This window comes from Ictalurus furcatus, chromosome 10 (genome assembly GCF_023375685.1).
Source record: "Ictalurus furcatus strain D&B chromosome 10, Billie_1.0, whole genome shotgun sequence".
Taxonomy (NCBI): Eukaryota; Metazoa; Chordata; class Actinopteri; order Siluriformes; family Ictaluridae; genus Ictalurus; species Ictalurus furcatus.
The window spans coordinates 20,114,365-20,137,288 of NC_071264.1; the positions used below are offsets into that span (position 1 = coordinate 20,114,365).

Below are 22,924 nucleotides of genomic sequence, written 5' to 3' on the forward strand. Positions count from 1 at the left end.
TTTACATTTATTCATTTAGCAGACGCTTTTATCCAAAGCGACTTACAAATGAGAAAATACAAGCAAAATGAACAAGTATGTAGACTCAAGACTCAAGACTTCAGGAACAAAACTTACCCAGAATGCTTTGCTGAACTTGATTGATTGGGATGTTACCCACTTTTGAATGGTTAAGGGAAGTGGACAAGGGCATGTTACAAATTGACTGAAACACAAGGAGGAGTTTGGTGTGAAAATACAAAGAGAAAGTTTGCGTGTTATTGGGAGAAACAGTGCTGTTTAACTACGCCACAAAATACAAGAAAACATCAAAAGAGACAAGTGTGTGTGTGTGTGTGTGTGTGTGTGTGTGTGTGTTGCAGTGCAATTTGCCAGTGGTACTTGAGTGACAACCACATACACCATAGTGTGAAATCCCCCTCATCATAAGTGTTCTTCTGTACCTGTGCATATAATGACCTAAAATGATGATATATGAAAGATATTAATATGTAAAATATGCAAATATGTATATAGTTAGCATATACATTTGATACACTAGTATAATGACATCACAGTAAATAAAGTGTTATATATCTGGGCCAGAGTGTGATGATCTGCCAGTGTGGAGGGAAATTACTGTAAATCTGTAATAACGAAATCTATCTCAGAATAAACCTCAAAATAATTCAAGCGTGTCTCAACACTCTGACTTTGTGTTACATGTTAAAGCTGGCTGTATATTCTCATCAAGTGTGTGTGAAGGTTTATTGTACATTTAGCTCATGAAGAGGACACACTCTTATTTTATCTTCATATGATTATGTCGAGAAACTTTATCATTATTATGACCCAATAAACAGTTTTTTTCCCTTTGTATCCTGACAAAAGGTTTTTATAGCATCTTAATTAATTAATTAATTAATTAATTAAAAACAATTTCATATGTTTTAATATGTGATAATGAGATTTACTGTATATTGTTACTGTACAATAAATTGTTCTTACTGACATTTATATAAAGAGCATATAATAAACACTATAGTGAAATATTTCCTATACCATCAGTGTAATGTGTTTTTTTTTTGTAATGTGTTGATTTGAATGTGACTAATCAAGTTGTTTGACTGAACACGCAGTCAGCGATGTACACAACCTGTGTGTGTGTGTGTGCGTGGGTGCATGTGTGTGTGTGTAGGTGTGTGCGTGTGTGTGTGCATGTGTGTGTGTGTGGGGGGGGGGGGGGGGGGTTGTTTGTGTTTTAATTACTCCTCACCGCTTCATCTCAGTGAACACGGATGTAAACTGAACTCTGACATTTATTATTTATTAATACACCATGCTGATGTTTGCTGAATTCTGGATTCTGATTGGTCAGAAGGTGTTGCTTAATTTTCTATAATAGCAGCTCTGACAATAGTTTCCATCCATCCATCCATCTACTATACCTCTTATCCGACAGATTCGTGGGAACCTGGAGCCTATCCCAGGGAGCATGGGGCACAAGGCGGGGTACACCCTGTACAGGGTGCCAATACATCACAGGGCACATTCACATACACACTCACACACCCATTCATACACTACGGACACTTTGGACATGCCAATCAGCCTACCATGCATGTCTTTGGACTGGTAGAGGAAACCCCCATTGCACAGGGAGAACATGCAAACTCCGCACACACAGGGCCGGAGGTATGAGGCGAATGTGCTAACCACTAAGCCACTGTGCGCCCACTCTGACAGCTGCAGTGCAGCTGCAAATTACAGGTCTACATTAATGCACTCATTCTAGTACTGCATATTCTCATATCTATAGTAATAGATCATCACAGGGGCTTGTACTTTGGACTCTCCACATAAATGGATTAAGAACGTGTGTAATTGTTGCTATGGTGAAGTTTTCAGTAAGGAGATGTTGATTTAACCTTTATGGAAGGAGTCTCCAGTGTCAGCTCTTTGTAACAATTAGACATAAAGCTTTAAGTAAAACTTTAAGTTTTCCAAGATCTTCAGGACAGAGGAGTTTATGCTTTGCGGCTTTTCTGTAATATGACAAACCACATTTTCTTGTTTGTTTGTTTTTTCTTTATTTCAAGAGAGAGAGAAAAGAGAGGATGATGAGAGGACGACTGTTTATAGCTGATATAACATACACGAGAACAGGAACTAACCGACACTGTTTCACCAACATTTCACCAACATTAATTGTAACTACTGTATAAATGGATAAAAAGTATGATGTATTATCCTTTAATAATATAAAATATAAAAATTGTCATTGTTTGCAAATCACTGTGGTATAAGAGGACTAAAACATGCTGGTAGGTGGATTTACAAAGACAAATCACCCCTAGGTCAGAGAAGTGTCATGTTGATGCTTATGCTATATGTGTAATGTTAATTTTCATATAAATAAATTATTTTTATATATATATATATATATATATATATATATATATATATAAACATTGTTGAGAAAAAATCTGTATCAGAGTTTAGCTGGACATGTGAAAGTGTGTGAAGTGAGTGGCCCGGTCCTAGGCTCCACCCGTTATTCAGTCACATGTCCTCAGTTTGAGCTCTAAAGTATATCTTTAAAAATACCAAAACTTTATATCAGTAAGAGCGATCATTTTAGACAAACACTTACAGTGATGGGGTTTTGTTTTACTCTTTACTCAGACTGTGCTTGAACACAGTGGTTTATTGTGTGTGTGTGTGTGTGTGTGTGTGTGTGTGTGTGTGTGTGTGTTTTAATTCACTTGCAGAAGAAGTGATGAACTTTCACACAGCTTCACTCAGTAGCATATAGCAGATGTGAGGAAACATAGGGGAGTGTGTGTGTGTGTGTGGGGGGGGTGGGTGGGTGGGTGTGTGTGTGTGGGTGTGTGTGTATTTGTTAATTCACTTGCAGAAGAAGTGATGAACTTTCACACAGCTTCACTCAGGTGTGTGTGTGTGTGCATGTTTAACAGTGAGGATGATGAAGCAGACACCAACAGAAGAGCATAAACACTAAACATTTCATAAACATCTTAACTGATTCCCTGTAAAATACGCTAGCCCCATTAAGTTACGTGACCTTATTTCTTTAACTCCAGTTGTCATGACAAGTTGGGATAAATTTTCAAAAATTAAACTGAAATTAATCCATTGTCTTGACTACTTGTGACTACCTTTGAGTTGAAACAAAGGTTATCTTCGTTTTTAAGGCAGCAGGTGAACTACTGTTTCTAAGCTTAACCAACCTGAAACGTCTTACAGCGTTTAATTTCTTTATTTAAAAGAATTAATGTAGTTTTATTACATGTTTTTGAGCTCTTAAATCCTCTGTCCTCATTTTTCAGGTCAGAGTCAATGATGAGTTTTAAAATGAGGACACACTTTACCACCTAAAGACAATTGTGCCAGTAAACATTCAGATTGCTCACATTTGCAGTTTATCACCGTGTGTGTGTGTGTGTGTGTGTGTGTGTGTGTGTGTGTGTGTGTGTGTGTTTATGAGAGAGAGAAGGGGGGGGGTGCAGAATCAGGTGGGTGGATGGTGCAATGTGGTATTTGGTGAGAAGGTTTAGATAATTGAATTAAACAAGGTTTTATTTGTATAGTGCTTTTAACACTCAAAGTGTGACGGACGAGAGTTTCTCTTCTGGTCAAATATAATTTTCACTAAAAATGTTTTTGCTCAGTGTTTCATTTTTGTTTTTTGTTTTTTGTAATTATCTGAGCTTGGTTTAGTACTGTGTTGTATTTATTACTTTTCATCACTTGACTATTTAAGTCCTGTATGTTAGTTGTCTACCTTCACTTTCATGGTTTTAAATAATCACTAGTTATGTGTGAAGCAGTGAAAGGTGAAAAGACAATTTTGTTTACGGTAATTGTATAATGTGGTCTTCTACTCTGGCACTGTTACGGTTACGGTTGCACAGAAATCACCTGAATTCGTGTCTGTACTTAATGATTAATCTGATCCAGAAAGATTTCCTGTAATGATTACAAACTCAGCTTCTGCAGATTTCGAATTATTATTGACGTGAAATGTGTTTTCCGTATCACCGTCTACAAGGACATCTCCAATCACTCTCACAGAGTTGCACAGCATTAAAGATATTACACCTTCAGAAATCCGACATCATTTCAGCTAGAGTGAAAAATAAAATTAAATGACATAATAAATGTGAGTCGAGTTGACTTCCGAGCTTCAGCTCGAAGAGTCGACTCGCTCATTGAGCCCACAATAATGAGAACCTTAGCCAAGATCTGATGCTATAATCTGATCATATCAGGGTGTATTTGAAAATAATAATAATAATAATAATAATAATAATAATAATAATAATAATAAAAGGTTTCATACTGCTTTAAGAAAAATGTTTTTTTATTTCTAAATGACCTGTTTCATGTTTATGTTGCTCGATTAAAGCTTTCACTGTGGTATGTGTCTTAACCAGAAAGATTTTCTGATGTAATTTTACTGAGAATAAGAGAATATTGAGAATAAACTGAAAGCCTGATGTTCCACAGTGCAGTGAGTGAAATGAAGGAATCAGTACACAAACAGAAACTTATTCAGAATATAATACATTAATATTTTTTTTTTTACATTCACATTACTGTATATATATGTACATATAGGTCATAACCCCATCTATAACACACACATGATTTATAAATACTTATAAACTGTGAGTGTGTTTGAGGGAAACTGAGGAGAGTACAGTTCAGTGTAGGAAAAATCCGATTTCTCATCATTCCACTTTTAGAAAAAAATCAAACAGGTCTGATAGAGAGGAGAAAGCTTTTCCACTCAGCCCACAAAAAACCACAGAACAGCTACTTCAGCGTTTCCATATCACTCTCTATCAGTGTTGTGTGTGTGTGTGTGTATGTTTCCTCTCTGCCTTGTGGTTAATCGCACACACACATACACACACACACACACAAGGTGTTTGGTCTTTTTCTGGCACGGATTATTAAATTGCTGACGTTCCTCTTTGTCCACAGGAACAATGTGTGTGTGTGTGTGTGTGTGTGTGTGCGTGTGTGTGTGTGTGTGTGTGTGTAAAATGCCTCATCAACAACTTTAGATTTGATTAACGTGTGAATTAGTCACACTACATGTCCTGCCCCTACTCTAGTAAACTGCCATTTCCTTGTCCTCATTTGCATATTAGAACCTGATTAGGTCTTATACATGATTTTTATATTTAAGTTACATTTGCTTTTTTTTATCACATCTTTGACATTTACTTAGATATTTACAATGAAACTGGCTTTAAAATGAAATAAAAAAGACAAGAATAATGTTTTTTAATGTTCTTTAATTCCTCGCAGTGTATTTCATGTGTAAAAGTTGTAAACACACAGACTCGCTGCTTTCAGAGATGGAACTTTTTCCGAGTGAAAAATGAGGAATGGCTCTGATTGTGTATGGGTACTTTTTACTGCACTGCTTGTTAGAACATTTTGGTGAGATCTCCACAGTCAACTATTCATAATAAATTTCCTGTAATTTACAACTTTTTAAATCTTTATAAATGTTACATTATTCTTTTTATTAAACTGGACAGTCACACAGAGGATGTGGTGTACTTCAGTAGCATGCGGTGTGTGTGTGTGTGTGTGTGTGTGTGCGTGTGTGTGTGCGTGCGTGCGTGTATGCGTGTGTGTATCCATTGTTTCTGATGAAGGCTGATTATTTATGCCTGAGTGTAGTGAAGGTAGCACATATGTCAAGTCTATGAGTTTTATTATAAACTCCACTTTTGGACCACATATGCTAACACAGCAGTGAAAATAAGATCACATTGCAGAAAGTGGGGAATTATATCTTGTTGAAAACGTGTGTTATGTTGTGTACTGTACACCCAAATTAGTCTTTCTGAGCATTTTTGTAACATAATCACTGCTGTTCAGAAACTGAAATTTATTTATATTAGCCAGCCAGATCAGTGACTGTATATATGACTGGACCAACAAGAGCCATTGACTCCCATTGTGCAGTTTTGAAGCCATTTTTGGTCAAAACAGAGCTCTGTTGGTGGCGAGATTAAAAAAGGAGATATGGGCTAACCTTAACAAGCTACCTCGAGTGTTTGCTTAGGTCACACAGCCAATAAATTAGCTGGAAACTTAGTTGTTATGATATTTCGCCACAAAATTGGGCTTTGTTTGTCTGATTTGGTCCAAATTTATCCCGAGATGGATGTCTATTTTGGACCACATATAACCCTAATACAGCAATGAAAATAAGATTACATTGCAGGAAGTGTTTTGTAATTATATCTCAATTAAAAGGTATGTTGTGTTGTATACTGCACACCCAAATTAGTCTTTCTGAGCCTTTTTGAACATAATCACTACTGTTCAAAAACTGAAATATATTTATATGAATATAAAAATGTTTAAAATATGGCATACAATTAACTTGATGTCACTGTTCTTTAATATAAAATGTATCTATGAGAATGTTTTTCGTTTTGGTTTTTTTTTTCCTGCTGCTTCATGACATACATGCTCACACACAACCACAGGATATGAATTTCAGGTGATAGAAGTTCAGCAAACCGGAGTGGCTTGTTTTGACGGACTGGTCACTCAGAATTTAAAAGTCAAAATAGTTGCAGGGGGAAGTGGAGGAGGAAAAGGGTGGGGTTGTGGAAAAAGGCAGACAGAAGTACCGAGAGTTACAGAGACGCATTGGGTAATTTAATTGGAATGAAATGTATTAATTCCAAAGTTACAGCCTGTTTAGTATGAAATTCCCTCTTGTCAATAAATGCTTTATTGGTACTTTTTTGTCTATTGTCTTATTTTGAGAGTAATTATGAATATAATATGATGATATAATAATATAATGAATATTATATATAATCATGAATTCATGGTTGAAATTAGGTTGAATTCAAGTCGTTGAAACAGCCTAAAAAAGACATCTTTTCACCTTTCACATTTCAAACAAATTTAGACTTAGAAGGACATCTTTTTTATAGATGTCTCTTCACCTTTCACGTTTCAACCTAATCTTAATGTTGTTGAGACATCTGGCAAAGTTGTCTTTTCAGCGTCTTTTCAACAAGTTTTTGCTGGTGGGATGGCTTTGCTACAGAATTGACAAGAACTTTAGGTCCATGTTGGAAAGCGTGGGCATGTTCAACAGGCTCTATTGTCAATTCCTAAACTTCTGATCACCTCATCAACTACACCATTTTAATTATCATGAAATAACTCCTATAATTTATCATAAGGGAAAATACTGGGGTGATAAAGGTCAGCTAAACGTACAAAAATAACAGAACACTATTCCTGAAAATAATTTGTGGAGCTGTAGCTTTAAATGTAAGTTTGGGTCCATTCCCATTCACTAACATGGTAATGGGCGGGGTTATAAATTGTATTGCAGCAGATGCAGAGACATTTTGGCTTCAATTTTGAATCCCTGTTATGATGTACATACATACATACAGTCATTGGAGCTGATTAAAAAAAACACACACACAACATTGTCTCAGAATATGGAGTTAAAAACAATACTGTTCATAAGGAAAGTTGTGACCTGTGACTTTTGAGAGTAGTACAGGTCACTGAAAGTTAGCACCCAGGTGTTTCAGTGAGATTCGATGAAATGGAGCAGTTTAAGGGGCATAACAGAGTGTGTATTCACTCTAAAAAGTGAGTTTGGCTTCATCTGGCATTTACATATTAATATAATGTCCACTGTACTACAATATATGTACATGTTTCTATTTAATGAGTTTAACATAAACCTGCCATTATTTACCTATTTACTTTTAGTTGAACTAAGATATTTCATATAAGTGGAAATTCTGCTCTTAATTTAAATACATTGATCTATGAATGACTTTTTTCAGATTGTTCAGGGAATATTGCAGCTCACAGAAGAATGCTGTATTCAAACTTCACCAATTCCAGTCACACCCAACAAACAAAGGAATGACTGAGGAGAGATTTGTCACGGCACTGTGACAGAGAAGTTAAAATTGTGAATTCAGTCCAAGTAAAAATGGCATGATAATAGATAAGCTGGTGTTTAGAATGATGGGATTCTCTGACCTCTGTCTAGAAGATTCCCAGCCTTCTACAGCTACAGCCTACAAAAACAGTGTGAGACGCTGGGTAACATGGAAGGGTGCACATTATTGCAGATGACATGCTTATAGCTGCTTCATCATACCAGGAGCATGTTAACATCTCACACAAAGTGATGGAGAGTAAGAAAGCAGCAAATGTTCCGATTAACAAAGAGAAGATCTAATTCAAGGTGGAAACAGTGAAATACATGTGGCACATCATCATACCTCAGTGAGTGAAACCAGATGACACCAAGGTCAAAGAGATTAAGGACATTAGACCCTGGAGGACAGGCAAAGCACCGTGTCAAGGGTGTACCCCACCTTGTGCCCCATGCTCCCTGGGATGGGCTCCAGGTTCCCCACAACCCAGTAGGATAAGTGGTATAGAAAATGGACGGATGGATGGATGGATGGCTGGATGGATGGACAGGCAAAGCTCAAAGCAATTATTGCTTGACACGAACCCAGTACATTCCCAAAAAAAAAGTCCTACTTAGGCAACTACTTAAGAAGGACACTATGTGGCAGTGTTTTGCTCAGCATGGTGTAGTGCTGAATAATCTGAAGGATGCTCTTCTCCAAGCTCCATCTATCCATCCATTGTCTGTACTGCTTATCTTACACAGGTTGCAGGGAGCCTGGAGCATATCCCAGGGAACATGGGACACGAGGCATGGGACATCCTGGACAGGGTCCAGCCCATTGCAGGGCACAATCGCACATACATTCACACACCCATTCATACACCCAATCATACACCATGGACAATTTAGACATGCCAAATAGCCTATAAGGCATGTCTTTGGACTGGAGAGGAAACCAGGGTACTCGGAAGAAACCCCCGAAGCATGTGGAGAACATGCAAGCGCACACTGGATTAAGGCGGGAATCAAGACCCCAACAACGGAGTTGCGAGACAAACATGCTGACCACTAAGCCACTGTGAGAGAACCTCTCATAGCGCACGAGGTTCCAGAGCTGTCATGGATGAAATTAGGAGTGGATATGTTGTGGACATTTTTACCTCTTTCTGGTAGATTAATAGATGAAATATCCAGATGTCCTTAACTTACCAGATAAGACAGCTCATGCAGTGATTCAGAAGATAAAGTCTGTGTTCGTCAGACAAGGAATCCTGAAAGAACTCATGGGTTATCATATTCCTTTTTCCAGTGATGAAATGAGGAAATTCAACCTGAGATATCATCAATCCAGTGGACTTGCTGGTCAAACAATAAAGATGTGAAACATTCTCTTAAGAAAGCACTGCAGTCAGGTACAGACCCACATTTTGCTTTTTGTTGTTGTTTGTTTTTGTTTATCCAATTACAGTGACTATATTATAGACACAAATTAGGAGCTTAGTTCAGTCTCTTTGCTAAATTAAGGATACGGAGAATTTATAAAGAAATTATTTGAGATAGGCCTATAATATTGTGCAGTGTGGTTATTTCGTGATGCTGCTGTATTTCTGCCCATAGCAATACTGAGTTCATGTGGAATGTTCAAGTGAGAAACACAATTCTGTCAAGGACATACAAGAAAAGGTATTATTATTTTGATTTGTGATAGACAGCTAATTCATTAAGGAGCATGATGTCACAAACAGGATTTGTAAAATGAAGACTATACCAGTGTAAATTTTATTATAAACTCAGACGTTCACATTTCATTTGGATATTAATAACCTCCCTCCTGTAACAGGGTTTTAGACTGATGGGACCTAGGTCCCTGATCTAGTGAACAAGCAAGAGGAAGTGTTTTTCATACAGCCTACAAAGTATTAAAAGAAGTAATAAAATAAGGACATCTACCAAATGTAAATATAAATGTGATTAAAAGAACAAAAAACAAAAACATGAAGCTGCAGTGACTGTCAGTGTCCTGTAGGTGGCAGAAGAGCTTTTCACTTTCCTTTTCGGTTTTGTTTCTAATCGTGTGTGTGTGTGTGTGTGTGTGTGTGTGTGTGTGTGTGTGTGTGGGTGTGAGTGTGTTTGTGTGTGTGTGTGTCGCCTCGGAGAAACAAGCCGAAAAGGAAAGCAAAATTTAAACTCCAGGGAAATAATCGTGTAAAATAGAAATCAAACTGTTTAATTTAATGGTGTTTTATTTACATTTCAGACGTGATGATGTCACACTGTGTGACGGCCAAAATGACAAAAGTACTGAAACACACTTAGGCATAGACCTTCCTGTTTTTGTTTGTTTGTTTGTTTCTCCGGGTGTTGCAGGACATCTGATAAACTAAATGAGAAAATAAGTTTTTGAGGGAAGTGTTAGTAAGTGTGAGTAAGTGCTAATAATTGTGCATTACTGCATTATGCAGTACCTGGAACACTGAATGGGTGTGTCAGGCTGATGGGTGTGTCAAGACCTTTTCACATCAGTTTCACTTCTACTTTTTGCATAAGTTTTGGTTTCTTGCGCACCAAAATGATTTCATATGACCTCTAGAACATGTCCAGGCTATAAAAATGACAATTCAAAGTACTGTTATGTGTGTGTGTGTGGGTTTGTGGGTGTCCCGTCCCCCCCCCCCCCCCCCCCATCATTAAGAATAACAAGTAGAGTCTTACAAATTCAATGAACTTAGTAATGAAATAATTATTAAAATAATGTATTAAATTATTATCAAATATAATATAAAATGTTCAACTGAATTATAATTAAAGAATATATGTATAGTATATTTATATTTCTGCTGACCTTTGATGTTAAACGTCATAGTTTAAGTTTGGTGTGTGTGTGTGTGTGTGTGTAATTCTAAGTTAAGTTTCTGTTTCCTTTCACCAGAAAGCAACTAGTATAAATGCAGCAGGGAGGCAGTGACAGGTTGAGACAGAGAGAGAGAGAGAGACAGAGACAGACAGAGTGAAACAGAGAGAGCGATGGAGGACCAAGAGTGGATGAGTGTGTTTAGAACGAGAGCAGAAGATCTACAGGATGAGTGGACGCTCTACATGGACGACTCCATCCAGCCAAGAAATGCAGCACCGGGGTTCTATGAGTACCTCAGAGGATCATTCGCTCAGTAAGACACTGTAATGGTATTCATGGTTAGAATAAGTAAGTGTATATATTTTATTACAGCAGTTAGGGTGGAGTTAGAGATGAGATTCGGGGTGAAACTAGCATTTGTAGATTTCCTTACAACTTCATTTATATTCAATCTTGTTTGAATTGGAATCGGTTATGATCTGGTGAATTAGTTTATTATTATGTGCTGCTTATTCATCTGCTAAACATATATGCTGTCCACTTAAAGGAACTTTCCTAAACACAGTATATGTGTTGTTGAGTTGTTGGGTATGAAACATTCAGTCAGTCATAAAAACAATGAAACTTTCCAATTTTGCACTTAAATACAACGATCAAACAGCAATGAGGAACAGACAAACTTACTTAAAGAATAAAGTGAAAATACTGAGTAGTACCTGTTCATGTATAAATGACTGAAGGCGGAGGCTGGAGTAGTGGAGCTGATCTCAGTGCAGCTTAGTGTTTATAAAGTGTTTGTGTCCTGACTCGGTAATTTTAGGATCATAATCATGAATCTGTTTATATTAAATCACATGTTTGCTTCTCCCCATTGCCACCTTATCTACCTTCTCTCCTTTTCTACCTTATCCCCTCTCACACACCTGCCCCCTCTCACCTGTCCCCTCTCACTCACCTGCCCAATCTCAACTGCCCTCTCTCACACACCTGCCCCATCTCACCTGTCCTCTCTCACACACATTCCCCCTCTCACCTGCCCCAACTCACACACCTGCCCCATCTCACCTGTCCCCTCGCACTCACCTGCCCCATCTCAACTGCCCTCTCTCACACACCGGCCCCCTCTCACCTACCCGTTTTCACACAACTGTTCCCTCTCACACACCTGCTCCCTCTCACTTGCCTTCTCATACACCTCACCAGCCCTCTCTCACCTTTAATCTCTCTGTTCTGTAGGTTCCAGTGTTCTAAGTGTGGTCGTTCGTGGCCCTCTAAGCGAGTGATCGTGGTGTTTCATTTCTCACTTGATGCGGCGAGTGGGCGTGGCTCTGTAAAGGTGCGCCGCTTTAAGCAGGAGTGTCGCCGCTGCAATGCTCCCCGGAAGGAGAATCCCAAATTTGGCAAAGAAAACATTGATGTGATGGTGGAGAAAGTGATAGAGAAGATTAAAATCAGGTGCTACAATGAGAACGTGGGAGAATCAAGCCGACCTTCACACTTTATCGGTGGAGTGAATGGACCACACGAAAGTGCACACTGTGAAGCCTGTCAACTGGGGTTCTGCCAACAGAGCACATGAACCACACAACTGCCCCAGCTGGGTTTCAGTGCTAGCTAATTCTGTACCCACTGACAGGGTAATGCACTGAAACCTCCAAACACATCCCACCCTAACACCACCCCAAATTACCCCCTCCCAGTTGTTTAATTTCAAGAGTGTGCAATGTATGTTTATTTAATTAATTATGTGCTTAATAAATATTAATTTAACACAAATGTACAAATATTTAAGGGTGTTCAATTCATCCAAATGTATTGGAAGGAATAAAGAAATAAAGAAATAAAGAAAGTGTGCTTTACTTACAAATCCCATTTCCAGAAAAGTTGGGATATTTTCTTAAATGCAATAAAAACAAAAATCTGTGATTCGTGAAGTCTCTTGAAACTTTAATTAACTGACAAAAGCACAAAGAAAAGATATTCAATGTTTTCACTGACCAACTTAATTGTATTTTATAAATATAAACAAATTTAGAATTTGATGCCTGCAACACACTCAAAATAAAGTTGGGACAGAGGCACAAGAAGACTGAAAAGTTTATAGAATATGTAAGTAACACCATTTTGGAGGATTCCACAATAATCAGGTTCATTGGTAACAGGAGAGGGTATCAAGATTGGGCATAAAAGGAGCATCCACCAAAAGCTCAGTCTTTGCAAGCAGGGATGGGTCATGGCTCACCACTTTGTGCCAAATTTCGTGAGAGAATTGTCAATCAGTTCAAAAACAACATTGCTCAACACAAGATTGCAAAGAATTTAGGTTTTTAGGTCACCATCTACAGTGCATAAAATTGTGAAAAGATTCAGGGAAGCTGGAGAAATCTCATTGCTTAAAGGGTAAGGCCGGAAACCACTGTTGAATGTGCATCACCGTCGAGCCCTCATGTGGCATTGCCTGAGAAATCATCATGCTACTGTGGTAAATATAATCACATGGGCTCGGTAGTACTTTGGAAAATCATTGTCAGTTGTGCATCCAGAAATGCAACCTAAAACTCTATTGCACAAGGAGGAAGCAACACATCAACTCTATGCAGAAACACCACCAAGTTCTCTGGGCCCGAGCTCATCTCAGATGGACTGAAAGGCAGTGGAGACGTGTACTGTGGTCAGATGAGTCCACGTTTCAGCTTGTTTTCAGGAAAAATGGACATCAAGTTCTCCGTGCCAAAGATGAAAAAGACCAACCAGACTGTTATCAGCAAAAGGTGCAAAAGACAGCATCTGTGATGGTATGGGGGTGCATCAGTGCCCACAGTATGGGTGACTTGCATATGTGTGAAGGTACCATTGATGCAGAGGCATATATTGGGATTTTAGAGCGACATATGCTGCCATCAAGGCTGTCTTTTCATGGTTTTTTCAGGAAGTTCATGGTTATTTCAGCAGAACAATGCCAGGCCTCATTCTGGCCTCATTCCCATCTGCCCCACTCAAAGACATGCCCATCTGTACTACTCAAAGATATGCCCATCTGTCCCACTCAAAGACATGCCCATCTGTCCTACTCAAAGACATGCCCATCTGCCCCACATAAAGACATGTACATCTGTCCTACTCAAAGACATTCCTGTCTGCCCCACTCAAAGACATGTCCATCTGCCCCACTCAAAGACATTCCTGTCTGCCCCACTCAAAGACATGCACATCTGCCCCACTCAAAGACATGCACATCTGTCCTACTCAAAGACATTCCCCTCTGTCACACTCAGACACTCAGACATCTACCACCATAAAGACATCCTTCTGTCCCCCGATTTTCATAGAGTTAATTAAAGGTGTGAGAAAAACAAGATGAATAACACATTGATTCAGACGGCATAAACACACATGCTGACTGATCATCGGAGGTGTTCAATAACACACATATAAATGCAGGAACACACACTGTGTGCTTTAACCTTTTGCAGTGCATCATGGGAAAAGTCAGACTTCTGCTCTCGCTGGCTTTTCTCCTCACATCAGGTAATAATGCATTTATTTCTGAAAATATTATGAAAATTTGTATTCATTCTTAAACATTTATATACTAATAGTTAATTATTTAGTGATTTCAGATTGGTTAGTTAATGTGCATTTATCAAAAATACTTTATTGTGGTACTATCCACATTCTTAAAAGTAGTTTATCTTACGTAGTTTTGGCTTACTGATTTTATAATTACATGTAAAACTTTCTTAGCATTTCTTTTAGAATTTTACATAAAATAAATAATGAATAAATAATGAATCACTTCTAATGACTTTACTATATTATATTATTTACTATATTATATCATACTATAATATATACTATTATACTATTTACAGTATTATATTATATCATACTATAATATATACTATTATACTGTTTACAGTATTATATTATACTATAATATATACTATTATACTATTTACTATATTATATGATATTATATTTTATTATCGTGTGTGTGTGTGTGTGTGTGTGTGTGTTCCTCAGCCTCAGTGTGTGTGTGTGAGCTGATGTGTAGACCGGGTCAGAGTGGACCGACCTACGAGTCTCTACAGGAGGTATTCGACAGGAAGCCATTTAGACCTGCCGTGAACCTGAGTAACCCCACCATTACCAACATCTCCTTCACCCTGTATGCTGTGCTTGGAGTGGTGAGTAAGAGAAAGAGAGAGAGAGAGAGAGTGTGTGTGTGTTTTATGCCTTTGTTTGAATCTGTTCTCTCTCTCAATCTCTCTCTCTCTCTCTCTCTCTCTCTCTCTCAATCTCTCTCTCTCTCTCTCGCTTTCTCAGAACGAGAAGACTCAGATCCTCACCACGTTCCTGTGGCTGCGGTTGGTAAGGTCATGGCTGTGTTCCAAACCACCCTCTTTTACAGTGTTCATCATTCCTGCAGAACTGGAAACTGGCTGTGGCTGAAATTAGCTGAAATGCTAAAAGTTTGTTGAACCATTGAAAACACTGTTCACCTGAAAGCAGCGTTGTGCAGATTGTTCTGCTAAGACTGAGGTTTAATGCATTTACTACACAGGAACGTTTATCAGTTACTGTAACTGAAGTAAATGTGCCAATGCTGAAAGCATCTAAGCTCTCTTTTTATTTTTATTTGTTATTTTTTATATGTTCTGCATGCTTCTGTGTGCTTAAGTTGTTTAAGGTAGCTTTTTTGATGCATATTAAAAGCTTCGTAGCTTCCTGAAACTCTTCAGTGATCTGTTATGTGGTAACTAAAAGAAGACTCTGCCTTCATTTTTCAGAAACTTGGCACAGAAACAAGGACGGGAATTACAGTCTGTTAATTAAACCCCTCAGTGCTTTAGGGAATAATGACTAAGCAGCTGTTTAGGACACAGCCAGCATGAGATCATGTGACTGTTGCTGATGTGTGTGTGTTTGTGTTTGTGTGTGTGTGTGTGTGTGTGTGTGTGTGTGTGTGTGTTTCCTAGTACTGGTTTCACGAATTCCTGATCTGGGACCCTGAGGAGTGTGATGGGATCAGTAAGATCTCACTTCCTGTAAACAACCTCTGGTCACCTGACATCATCGTCTATGAGTTGTTAGTATTTGTTTTTCTTTCCACATTTCCTCAGATCGTCTGTCTCACTTTGTGTCTCACTCTCAGTGTTAATGATGTGTCTCACTCTCTCACACTCTCTGTCTCACTCTCAGTGTTAATGATGTCTCTCTGTCGCTCTTGCTCTCTCTCTCTCCTTTTCTCCTTCTATCTCTCTCTCTGTCTCCCTCTCTCTCTCTGTGTCTCCTTCTCTCTCTCTCTCTCTCTCTCTCTCTCTCTCGCTCTGTCTCCCTCGCTCTCTCTCTCTCTCTCTCTCTCTCTCTTTCTCTCTCTCTCAGTGTGGATGATGACGTGTCGCAGGCATGTCCATATGTGTATGTTAACCATACGGGTCACATTCGCTATGACCGGATGCTCAGGCTTGTCACAGCATGTAACCTGCAGATCTTCAGTTTCCCGTTTGACGTTCAGAACTGCACCTTCACCTTCGGCTCCTACATGCACACAAGTAATTCACGTCTTCTACACGTCATCTCTACTCCATCTACACTTCATCATACTTCATCTACCTTTCATCTACACTTCATCCACACTTCATCACACTATTAAGCTTCAACACATCCAGAACTGATCTTTAACCTTCAGTTCCTACATGCACACTAGATCATCACTTCACCAGAAGGCAGCAGTGTAAGCAGGCTCTCGTTCAGATTTCTCTCTGATTCCTGATTCCTGATTCCTGATGAGCGTTCAGGCCATTTATATGAAGATTAGATGTCCTGGAGAGAACCTTGAGGCAAAGTTGAGTCTGTCCTGTTTGTGTTGTTAATGGTGTTCATGTTATCAAAGGTGTTCATGTTGTTCATCGGGTTTGTGGTGTTCATGGTATTCTCCAATCTCCTGAAGTTATCAAGGTGATGTTCAGCTCTTTTCATCATTGCTCCAGTGTATGTTGCAATACTGATCTCTTCAGAAATGTGGACACTCAGGAATTTAGAGTTGCACTACCAGTCCATTGATGGGTAGTTGATGGGTGGAATGCTCCTTCCTGCTTCCTGTAATCTATGATCAGGTTGTGACCTTATGTTAAGGTCTCAGGGTTCTGAGCTCCTCTCTGTGGGCTTCCACATCACTGATGGAGATCACTATTGTCTGTGAACACCAGCTAGTTGATCAATGCCTGCCTCAGGGACATAGTCAGGGACACCATCAGGTTCAGCTGCATTGTAAATGAAAGATTTTTGTACACTAAAAAATGGATGCCATGTTTAGCTCTATAATGGTGCAAAGTCATGTTTCTGTTTTGGATATAGTCTGTAATGTCACTATTTTGTACACCACATTATCAACCTTCAGAACTACACCTTCACCTTCAGCCCCTACGTCCACATCAGTAAACTACTTTATAAATACTTTCTAAACATTACTGTCGTATCTAAAATGACTAGGTTGCTGAATTTCCTCTAGATAGTCAATACAATAATCCTCAATTTACTGATCAAATTGAACCCACGAACAAGATAGATGAGAGAAGCAAAAATCCAGTTTATTGTTCAAAAAACAACATGAGATCCCCTCGTGAGACGTCTCAAAAGTGATCTGAATCTAAGTACAGATTCAATGCCCTTTAATACAGTCTTATCTTTAGGTTACGCCTACTACCACACTATTACACTACACACAACTTCTGCCTGCTACTTACTGAGCTTCCTATATATTTCACTACTAAATATTTTAATTTCTAATTGAAATTATTTTGGTGTGCATGTGTGTTGCAGTTCGGGATGTTAGGGTGAAGCCTGCTCTCCCATTTGGTGAGATGTCAGGGAACTCGAAACGTTACCTGGAGGCCAGCGGGGAGTGGGAGCTGGTGGTGATTTTGGGAGAAGCGGGAATTCTCAACTTTGGCATAGACGAGTGGGACATCATCACCTTCTGGGTGAGAGACAGAAAAGAATACACAAATATAACAATATCCCAGTGAATGGGGCGTGGCCTCTGTACCTGTCAGTACCAGTGAATGGGGTGTGGCCTGTGTACCTGTCAGTACCAGTGAATGGGGCATGGCCTGTGTACTTGTCAGTTCCAGTGAATGGGGTGTGGCCTGTGTACCTGTCAGTCCCAGTGAATGGGGTGTGACCTCTGTACCTTTCAGTCCCAGTAAATGAAGTGTGGCCTCTGTACCTGTCAGTCTCAGTGAATGGGGCATGGCTTCTGTACCTGTCAGTCTCAGTGAATGGGGCATGGCTTCTGTACCTGTCAGTCCCAGTGAATGAGGTGTGGCCTCTCTACCTGTCAGTCCAAGTGAAAGGGGTGTGGCCTCTGTATTGTACCAGTCAGTCCCAGTGAATGAGGTGTGGCCTCTCTACTTGTCAGTCCCAGTGAATGGGACATGGCATCTGTATTGTACCTGTCAGTCCCGGTGAATGAGGTGTGGCCTCTCTACCTGTCAGTCCAAGTGAATGGGGTGTGGCCTCTGTATTGTACCTGTCAGTCCCGGTGAATGAGGTGTGGCCTTTGTACCTGTTTGCACAAAACTGAATCACACTGTGTGTTGTATCACAACAGTTTTAAACTGAATCATATTCCATTGTTGTCCTTTTTGAGTAAATCACATCATACTCACATTTAATTATTGTTTGTTTTAAATAAATCACACTATCTCAGTTTGAGAAAATGAAGCAGTTTAATATACATAAACATTTATTCTGTCTCAGTGTTTAAATAACGAAGTGTTGAATAATGAGGATCAGGAGATGTGGAGGTTGTAATTAAAATAAATATAATAGTGTACTTTTAGATCTGACTGTAATTCATATCACACATTCACATGTAATTCACTGTGTTCATCATTTCCTAATGTGTGTGTGTGTGTGTGTGTGTGTGTGTGTGTGTGTGTTTGTGTGTGTGTAGGTGGTGATAAAGCGTCGGCCAATCCTGTATGTGGTGAATTTGCTCATCCCGAGCTCCTTCCTCATGGTCATTGACATTCTGTCCTTCTATTTGCCACCTCACAGCGTTGACCGTGCCTCATTTAAGATGACGCTGATCCTCGGTTACACCGTTTTCCTGCTCATCATGAACGACCTGCTGCCTAGCACAGCCAACGGCACACCAATCATCGGTGAACTGAAGCTACTACACATGATTAGCACATAACTTTTACACAAGTTCTCTCACCGTCTGATTTTGGAACAGCAGAACACTTTAAACTCAATTAAACTGCATTGGGAATTTGCAGAATAATCCCGGACAGGTTCTCCTCCCAAATTCCCTCAGTTAATGGGTTAGTGATCTCCTGGAGTCTCCAGTGGTCTTCTGCTTCAGATGTAAAGCTATAGACATTTTCTTGGACACAATGTCTAATCAAAAATAGCAAAAAATGCAGGTTTGGAAAGACAAATTTTTATTTGTGCTAGTTTTATATTTAACTCCCATTTGTGTATAAATCTCCAATGCACGCTATCTATATATAGAATGCTCCATCTAGCTGGGAAATTTAAAAAAAAACTGTGTAGGATTGGAGTATGGGTTGGAATGTGGATCGGAGTGTGGATCAGTGTTTTGGGCTCTTTAGTAAACATTTTATCTGGTGAATTTTTTAACTATGATATTATGAAGTAGCGTGGCTCTAGTATGTTTAACGTTTGAAAATAAGAGCAGGAGAGAAGACTTTGGAACCAAGTGGGCCTCCAGCTTGATCCAGAAGATGAATCATGCTGTCATGTAATGTAGGCTGAGACGGAAGCAAGTGCAGCTTAGGTAGTTTAATACAAGAAGTACAAGTCCAAAGGATCAGGCAGAAATCAATAAACAAAGACAGGCAGAGGTCTGGCGATAAGTCCAAACAAGGCAAGGCAAAAAGACGAGGTCGAAAACAAGAACAAAGTCAAAACCAGAATCAACAAACAAGGTATCAAGGATTGGTAACAGTAGAAATACAACGCAACTTAACATATACTTCACAAAAGCTAAGTGTTTGAACAGTCTCTTATATGTATGGTGTGATTGTGAGTGTAAATTGGATGCAGGTGTGCATGATTAGAATGAAGGGGCGTGTTCTGGGAATTGCGGTCCATGGTCTATGTATGTAGGCCGCAGTGCAGGATGGGAAATGTAGTCACTGGTTTGCTGTGATATGACACATGCTTCATCTGGAAATCTGGAAATCAGCTTAAGAGCTGTTTTATTTCTGTAACAGCTCATGTGAACTCATGTGACAAGTCGACTTGCTGCTGCTCCACACAGTTTCCTGTTCTACATGGAAGATGAAGTGCTTTAAACAGAAGCAATAACTTACTTTAATTTATGTTTATCTCTCCACATTGCTGAAACAGCGTTTCACAGCGTTTGAGGGGTTTTTATTATTATTATTATGTAATTTGTTATTTTTTTCTCCGCTCCTTCAGGAATTTATTTCTCTGTGTGTTTGGCTATGATGGTCATCAGTCTACTGGAGACGGTCATCATCACCAACGTTCTTCATCACAACTCCATGAAGTACCGCCCGGTTCCTATGTGGGTCCGGACGGTTGTGCTGAAATACATCGCTCGCTTCATCTGTTACAGTGATAAGGATGTCACACACACACAGCGCAAAATATTGGAACAAGGAGACATCTGGAGCACGCAACACACACGCACCGACACTGCACAACACACACATGCTAATGGTGAGTCTCACAACATCAATGCTACACAACACACACACAAACACACACTTGCAGATCTGACATTACATTAACATTTATACATGTGAACCTAAGTTAAGAAAAAAGCACTCAGTTCCATCCAATCAACATTCACACACAGTGGAACATGCTTACACACACACACACACACACATACACACACTATAATCACACACTGTTATTGTTTTATTGTATTATTATTGTTGTTGTTGTTGTTGTTGTAAATATTATTATCCTTAGTTCTGTGTGATTGGCTCAAAATTTGGTGAGTGTGTGTGTGTGTATCATCAGCGGGTGTGTCCCCCCTGTGTGTCCCCGAGCTGGTGGAGATCAGTGAGTGTGTGCAAGCAATTCGTGCTCACCTCACCATGCTGCAGCGAGAAGAAGCTCTGCAGGATGAGTGGTGTCACGTTGGCTACGTCCTCGACTTCCTGCTATTCCGCGTTTACCTAATGCTCATCACCTTCTACGCCTTCGCCATCATCTTCATGTGGTGCATCTGGATGTACCAGTGACACACACACACACACACACACTGTTCTTATCTGTACTCTTACTGTTTAAACTTTTTCTGATTTGGCTGAATGTGTGTGAATAAGTTTAACTCTTAAATGTTTAAAGTGTTTTTAATTTTAATCCAAATCCCATAACCATCTCTGCACTTTTACCCGTACTACCCTGATCCCACCCATATTACCCTGACCATACTCCTACTACCTTGATCCCACCCATACTACTCTGATCCAACCCTTATTACCCTGGTCCCACCCCTGTTATCCCGATCCCACCCCTACTACCCCGACCACACCCATACTACCCTGACACCACCCCACCTATCCTGATCCCACCTCTACTACCCTGACCACACACCTAATTCCCTAACCACACCCCTACTACCCTGACCAAACCCCTAATTCCCTAACCACACCCCTACTACCCTGATCACACCCCAACTACCCTGACCAAACCCCTAATTCCCTAACCACACCCCTACTACCCTGACCACACCCCTACTTCCCTAACCACACCCCTACTACCCTGACCACACCCCTACTTCCCTGATCCCACCTCTACTAACCTGACCACACACCTACTACCTTGACCCTGTCCCAGGACCCTAGCCACACCCTGACTACAATGACCACGCCCCCACTTCCCTAACCACACCCTACTTCCCTGATCCCACCCCTACTACCCTGACACCACCCCACCTATCCTGATCCCACCTCTACTCCCCTGACCACACACCTACTACCTTGACCCTGTCCCAGGACCCTAGCCACACCCCAATTACCCTGACCACACCCCTACTTCCTTAACCACACCCCCACTTCCCTGACAACACCCCTCTATTACCACAACTACTCTGAGTGTATATTTGTGGGGGGTTTTTTTGTTTGTTTGTTTCCTCATATTGATGTAAAATGAGTATCATACTGAGCAAACAGTTTGTTATGCAGCTCCAGGTTACACAACCATGACACCTTTGTAGATTTGGATTTAAAATAAAGTACACATCCTATAGAAGATATGGTTTTGTGATTTGACCTTTATTACTAATCAGGGACATCACTGAACATTATATAGCTGTTTGTGTTTCCCCAGTTTAAACAGTGGTCATGAAAAGCATGTGGGTTCATGCACTTAAGACTATTAGACTTGTAAAATTTAGCTGATTTTAATTGGTTAGCTTGGATGGAGCAGAATTGCAGTAAAGACGAGTGGGATTTGGAATCTCTTGTTGTCAACGACCAATAGCAGCTGAGCATCAAGAACAACATTTTCACTCACTCACATTATCTGTACTCCTCATGCGTTTTATGTTTAAGAGGTTTCATCATGTTACTGGTGTTGTAGGCTCCTCTGCTTGATTCTAACAGAGCCCAGACTGCAGTCTGCTTTGATATCATTATTAATCGTGAAATATGTACTGGAGCCGCTGCTCCTCCTTATCCAGACCATCCAGGTGAGTTGGTTTGGGCAGCTTTCAATTTCGCCCCCTGGTGGACTCCCGGTAGAGCTGTAACAGATCCATTCCACTGGATAGGAGCACCCAGGGCAGACCCAGAACCCACAGGAGAGATTATATCTCAATCCTGAATGACTGGAGATTCAGGAGGAGCCAGAAATCTGTGGCTGACAATAGAAAAGTCTGGACTGACATTCTCCATGTGCTGGTGGTGGTGACGGTGACGACCAGGAAAAGTAGAAGTAAGATAAATGACTGAAGTTTTTCTTTAAATAAAGTACTTATTTGAATCCTTAAATGTCCATATTAGTGCCCTAAATAGGGGACACAGAGTGCACACAACTGAACCTCCCGAGAAGTACAAATGCACACTGATTTGCAGATATTATTTAAGAAACCTGACAAAATCAGCTTTCTTAAG

General features: G+C 39.8%; 2 protein-coding genes across 3 annotated transcripts; both read left to right on the top strand.

Moving 5' to 3' along the window:
- Nucleotides 1-10,749: 10,749 nt before the first annotated feature.
- LOC128614156 (receptor-transporting protein 3) lies at nt 10,750-12,722 on the top strand. 2 transcript variants are annotated; one of them, XM_053635472.1, is made up of 2 exons: nt 10,750-11,109; nt 12,000-12,722. In XM_053635472.1, exons 1-2 carry the CDS (start codon nt 10,967-10,969, stop codon nt 12,373-12,375), a joined length of 519 nt encoding a protein of 172 aa, XP_053491447.1. In that variant the 5' UTR covers nt 10,750-10,966; the 3' UTR covers nt 12,376-12,722. The 2 variants fall into 2 exon arrangements, with proteins under 2 accessions (XP_053491447.1, XP_053491448.1); XM_053635473.1 differs by having other exon boundaries at nt 10,761-11,109; nt 12,033-12,722.
- A 2,120-nt stretch (nt 12,723-14,842) lies between these two features.
- LOC128614155 (5-hydroxytryptamine receptor 3A-like) lies at nt 14,843-21,139 on the top strand. Its single transcript, XM_053635470.1, has 8 exons — nt 14,843-14,983; nt 15,123-15,167; nt 15,776-15,885; nt 16,182-16,351; nt 17,622-17,782; nt 18,757-18,967; nt 20,253-20,516; nt 20,826-21,139. The coding sequence occupies exons 1-8, from the start codon at nt 14,843-14,845 to the stop codon at nt 21,047-21,049; spliced, it is 1,326 nt and encodes a 441-aa protein (XP_053491445.1). The 3' UTR covers nt 21,050-21,139.
- Nucleotides 21,140-22,924: the final 1,785 nt, after the last annotated feature.

Coding starts and splice junctions, on each gene's coding strand:
- LOC128614155 (XM_053635470.1), top strand. CDS start 14,843: ATGTGTAGACCGGGTCAGAGTGGACCGACCTACGAGTCTCTACAGGAG. Junction 14,984..15,122: donor TGTATGCTGTGCTTGGAGTG/GTGAGTAAGAGA, acceptor TCGCTTTCTCAG/AACGAGAAGACTCAGATCCT. Junction 16,352..17,621: donor CGGCTCCTACATGCACACAA/GTAATTCACGTC, acceptor TGTGTGTTGCAG/TTCGGGATGTTAGGGTGAAG.
- LOC128614156 (XM_053635472.1), top strand. CDS start 10,967: ATGGAGGACCAAGAGTGGATGAGTGTGTTTAGAACGAGAGCAGAAGAT. Junction 11,110..11,999: donor CTCAGAGGATCATTCGCTCA/GTAAGACACTGT, acceptor ACACCTCACCAG/CCCTCTCTCACCTTTAATCT.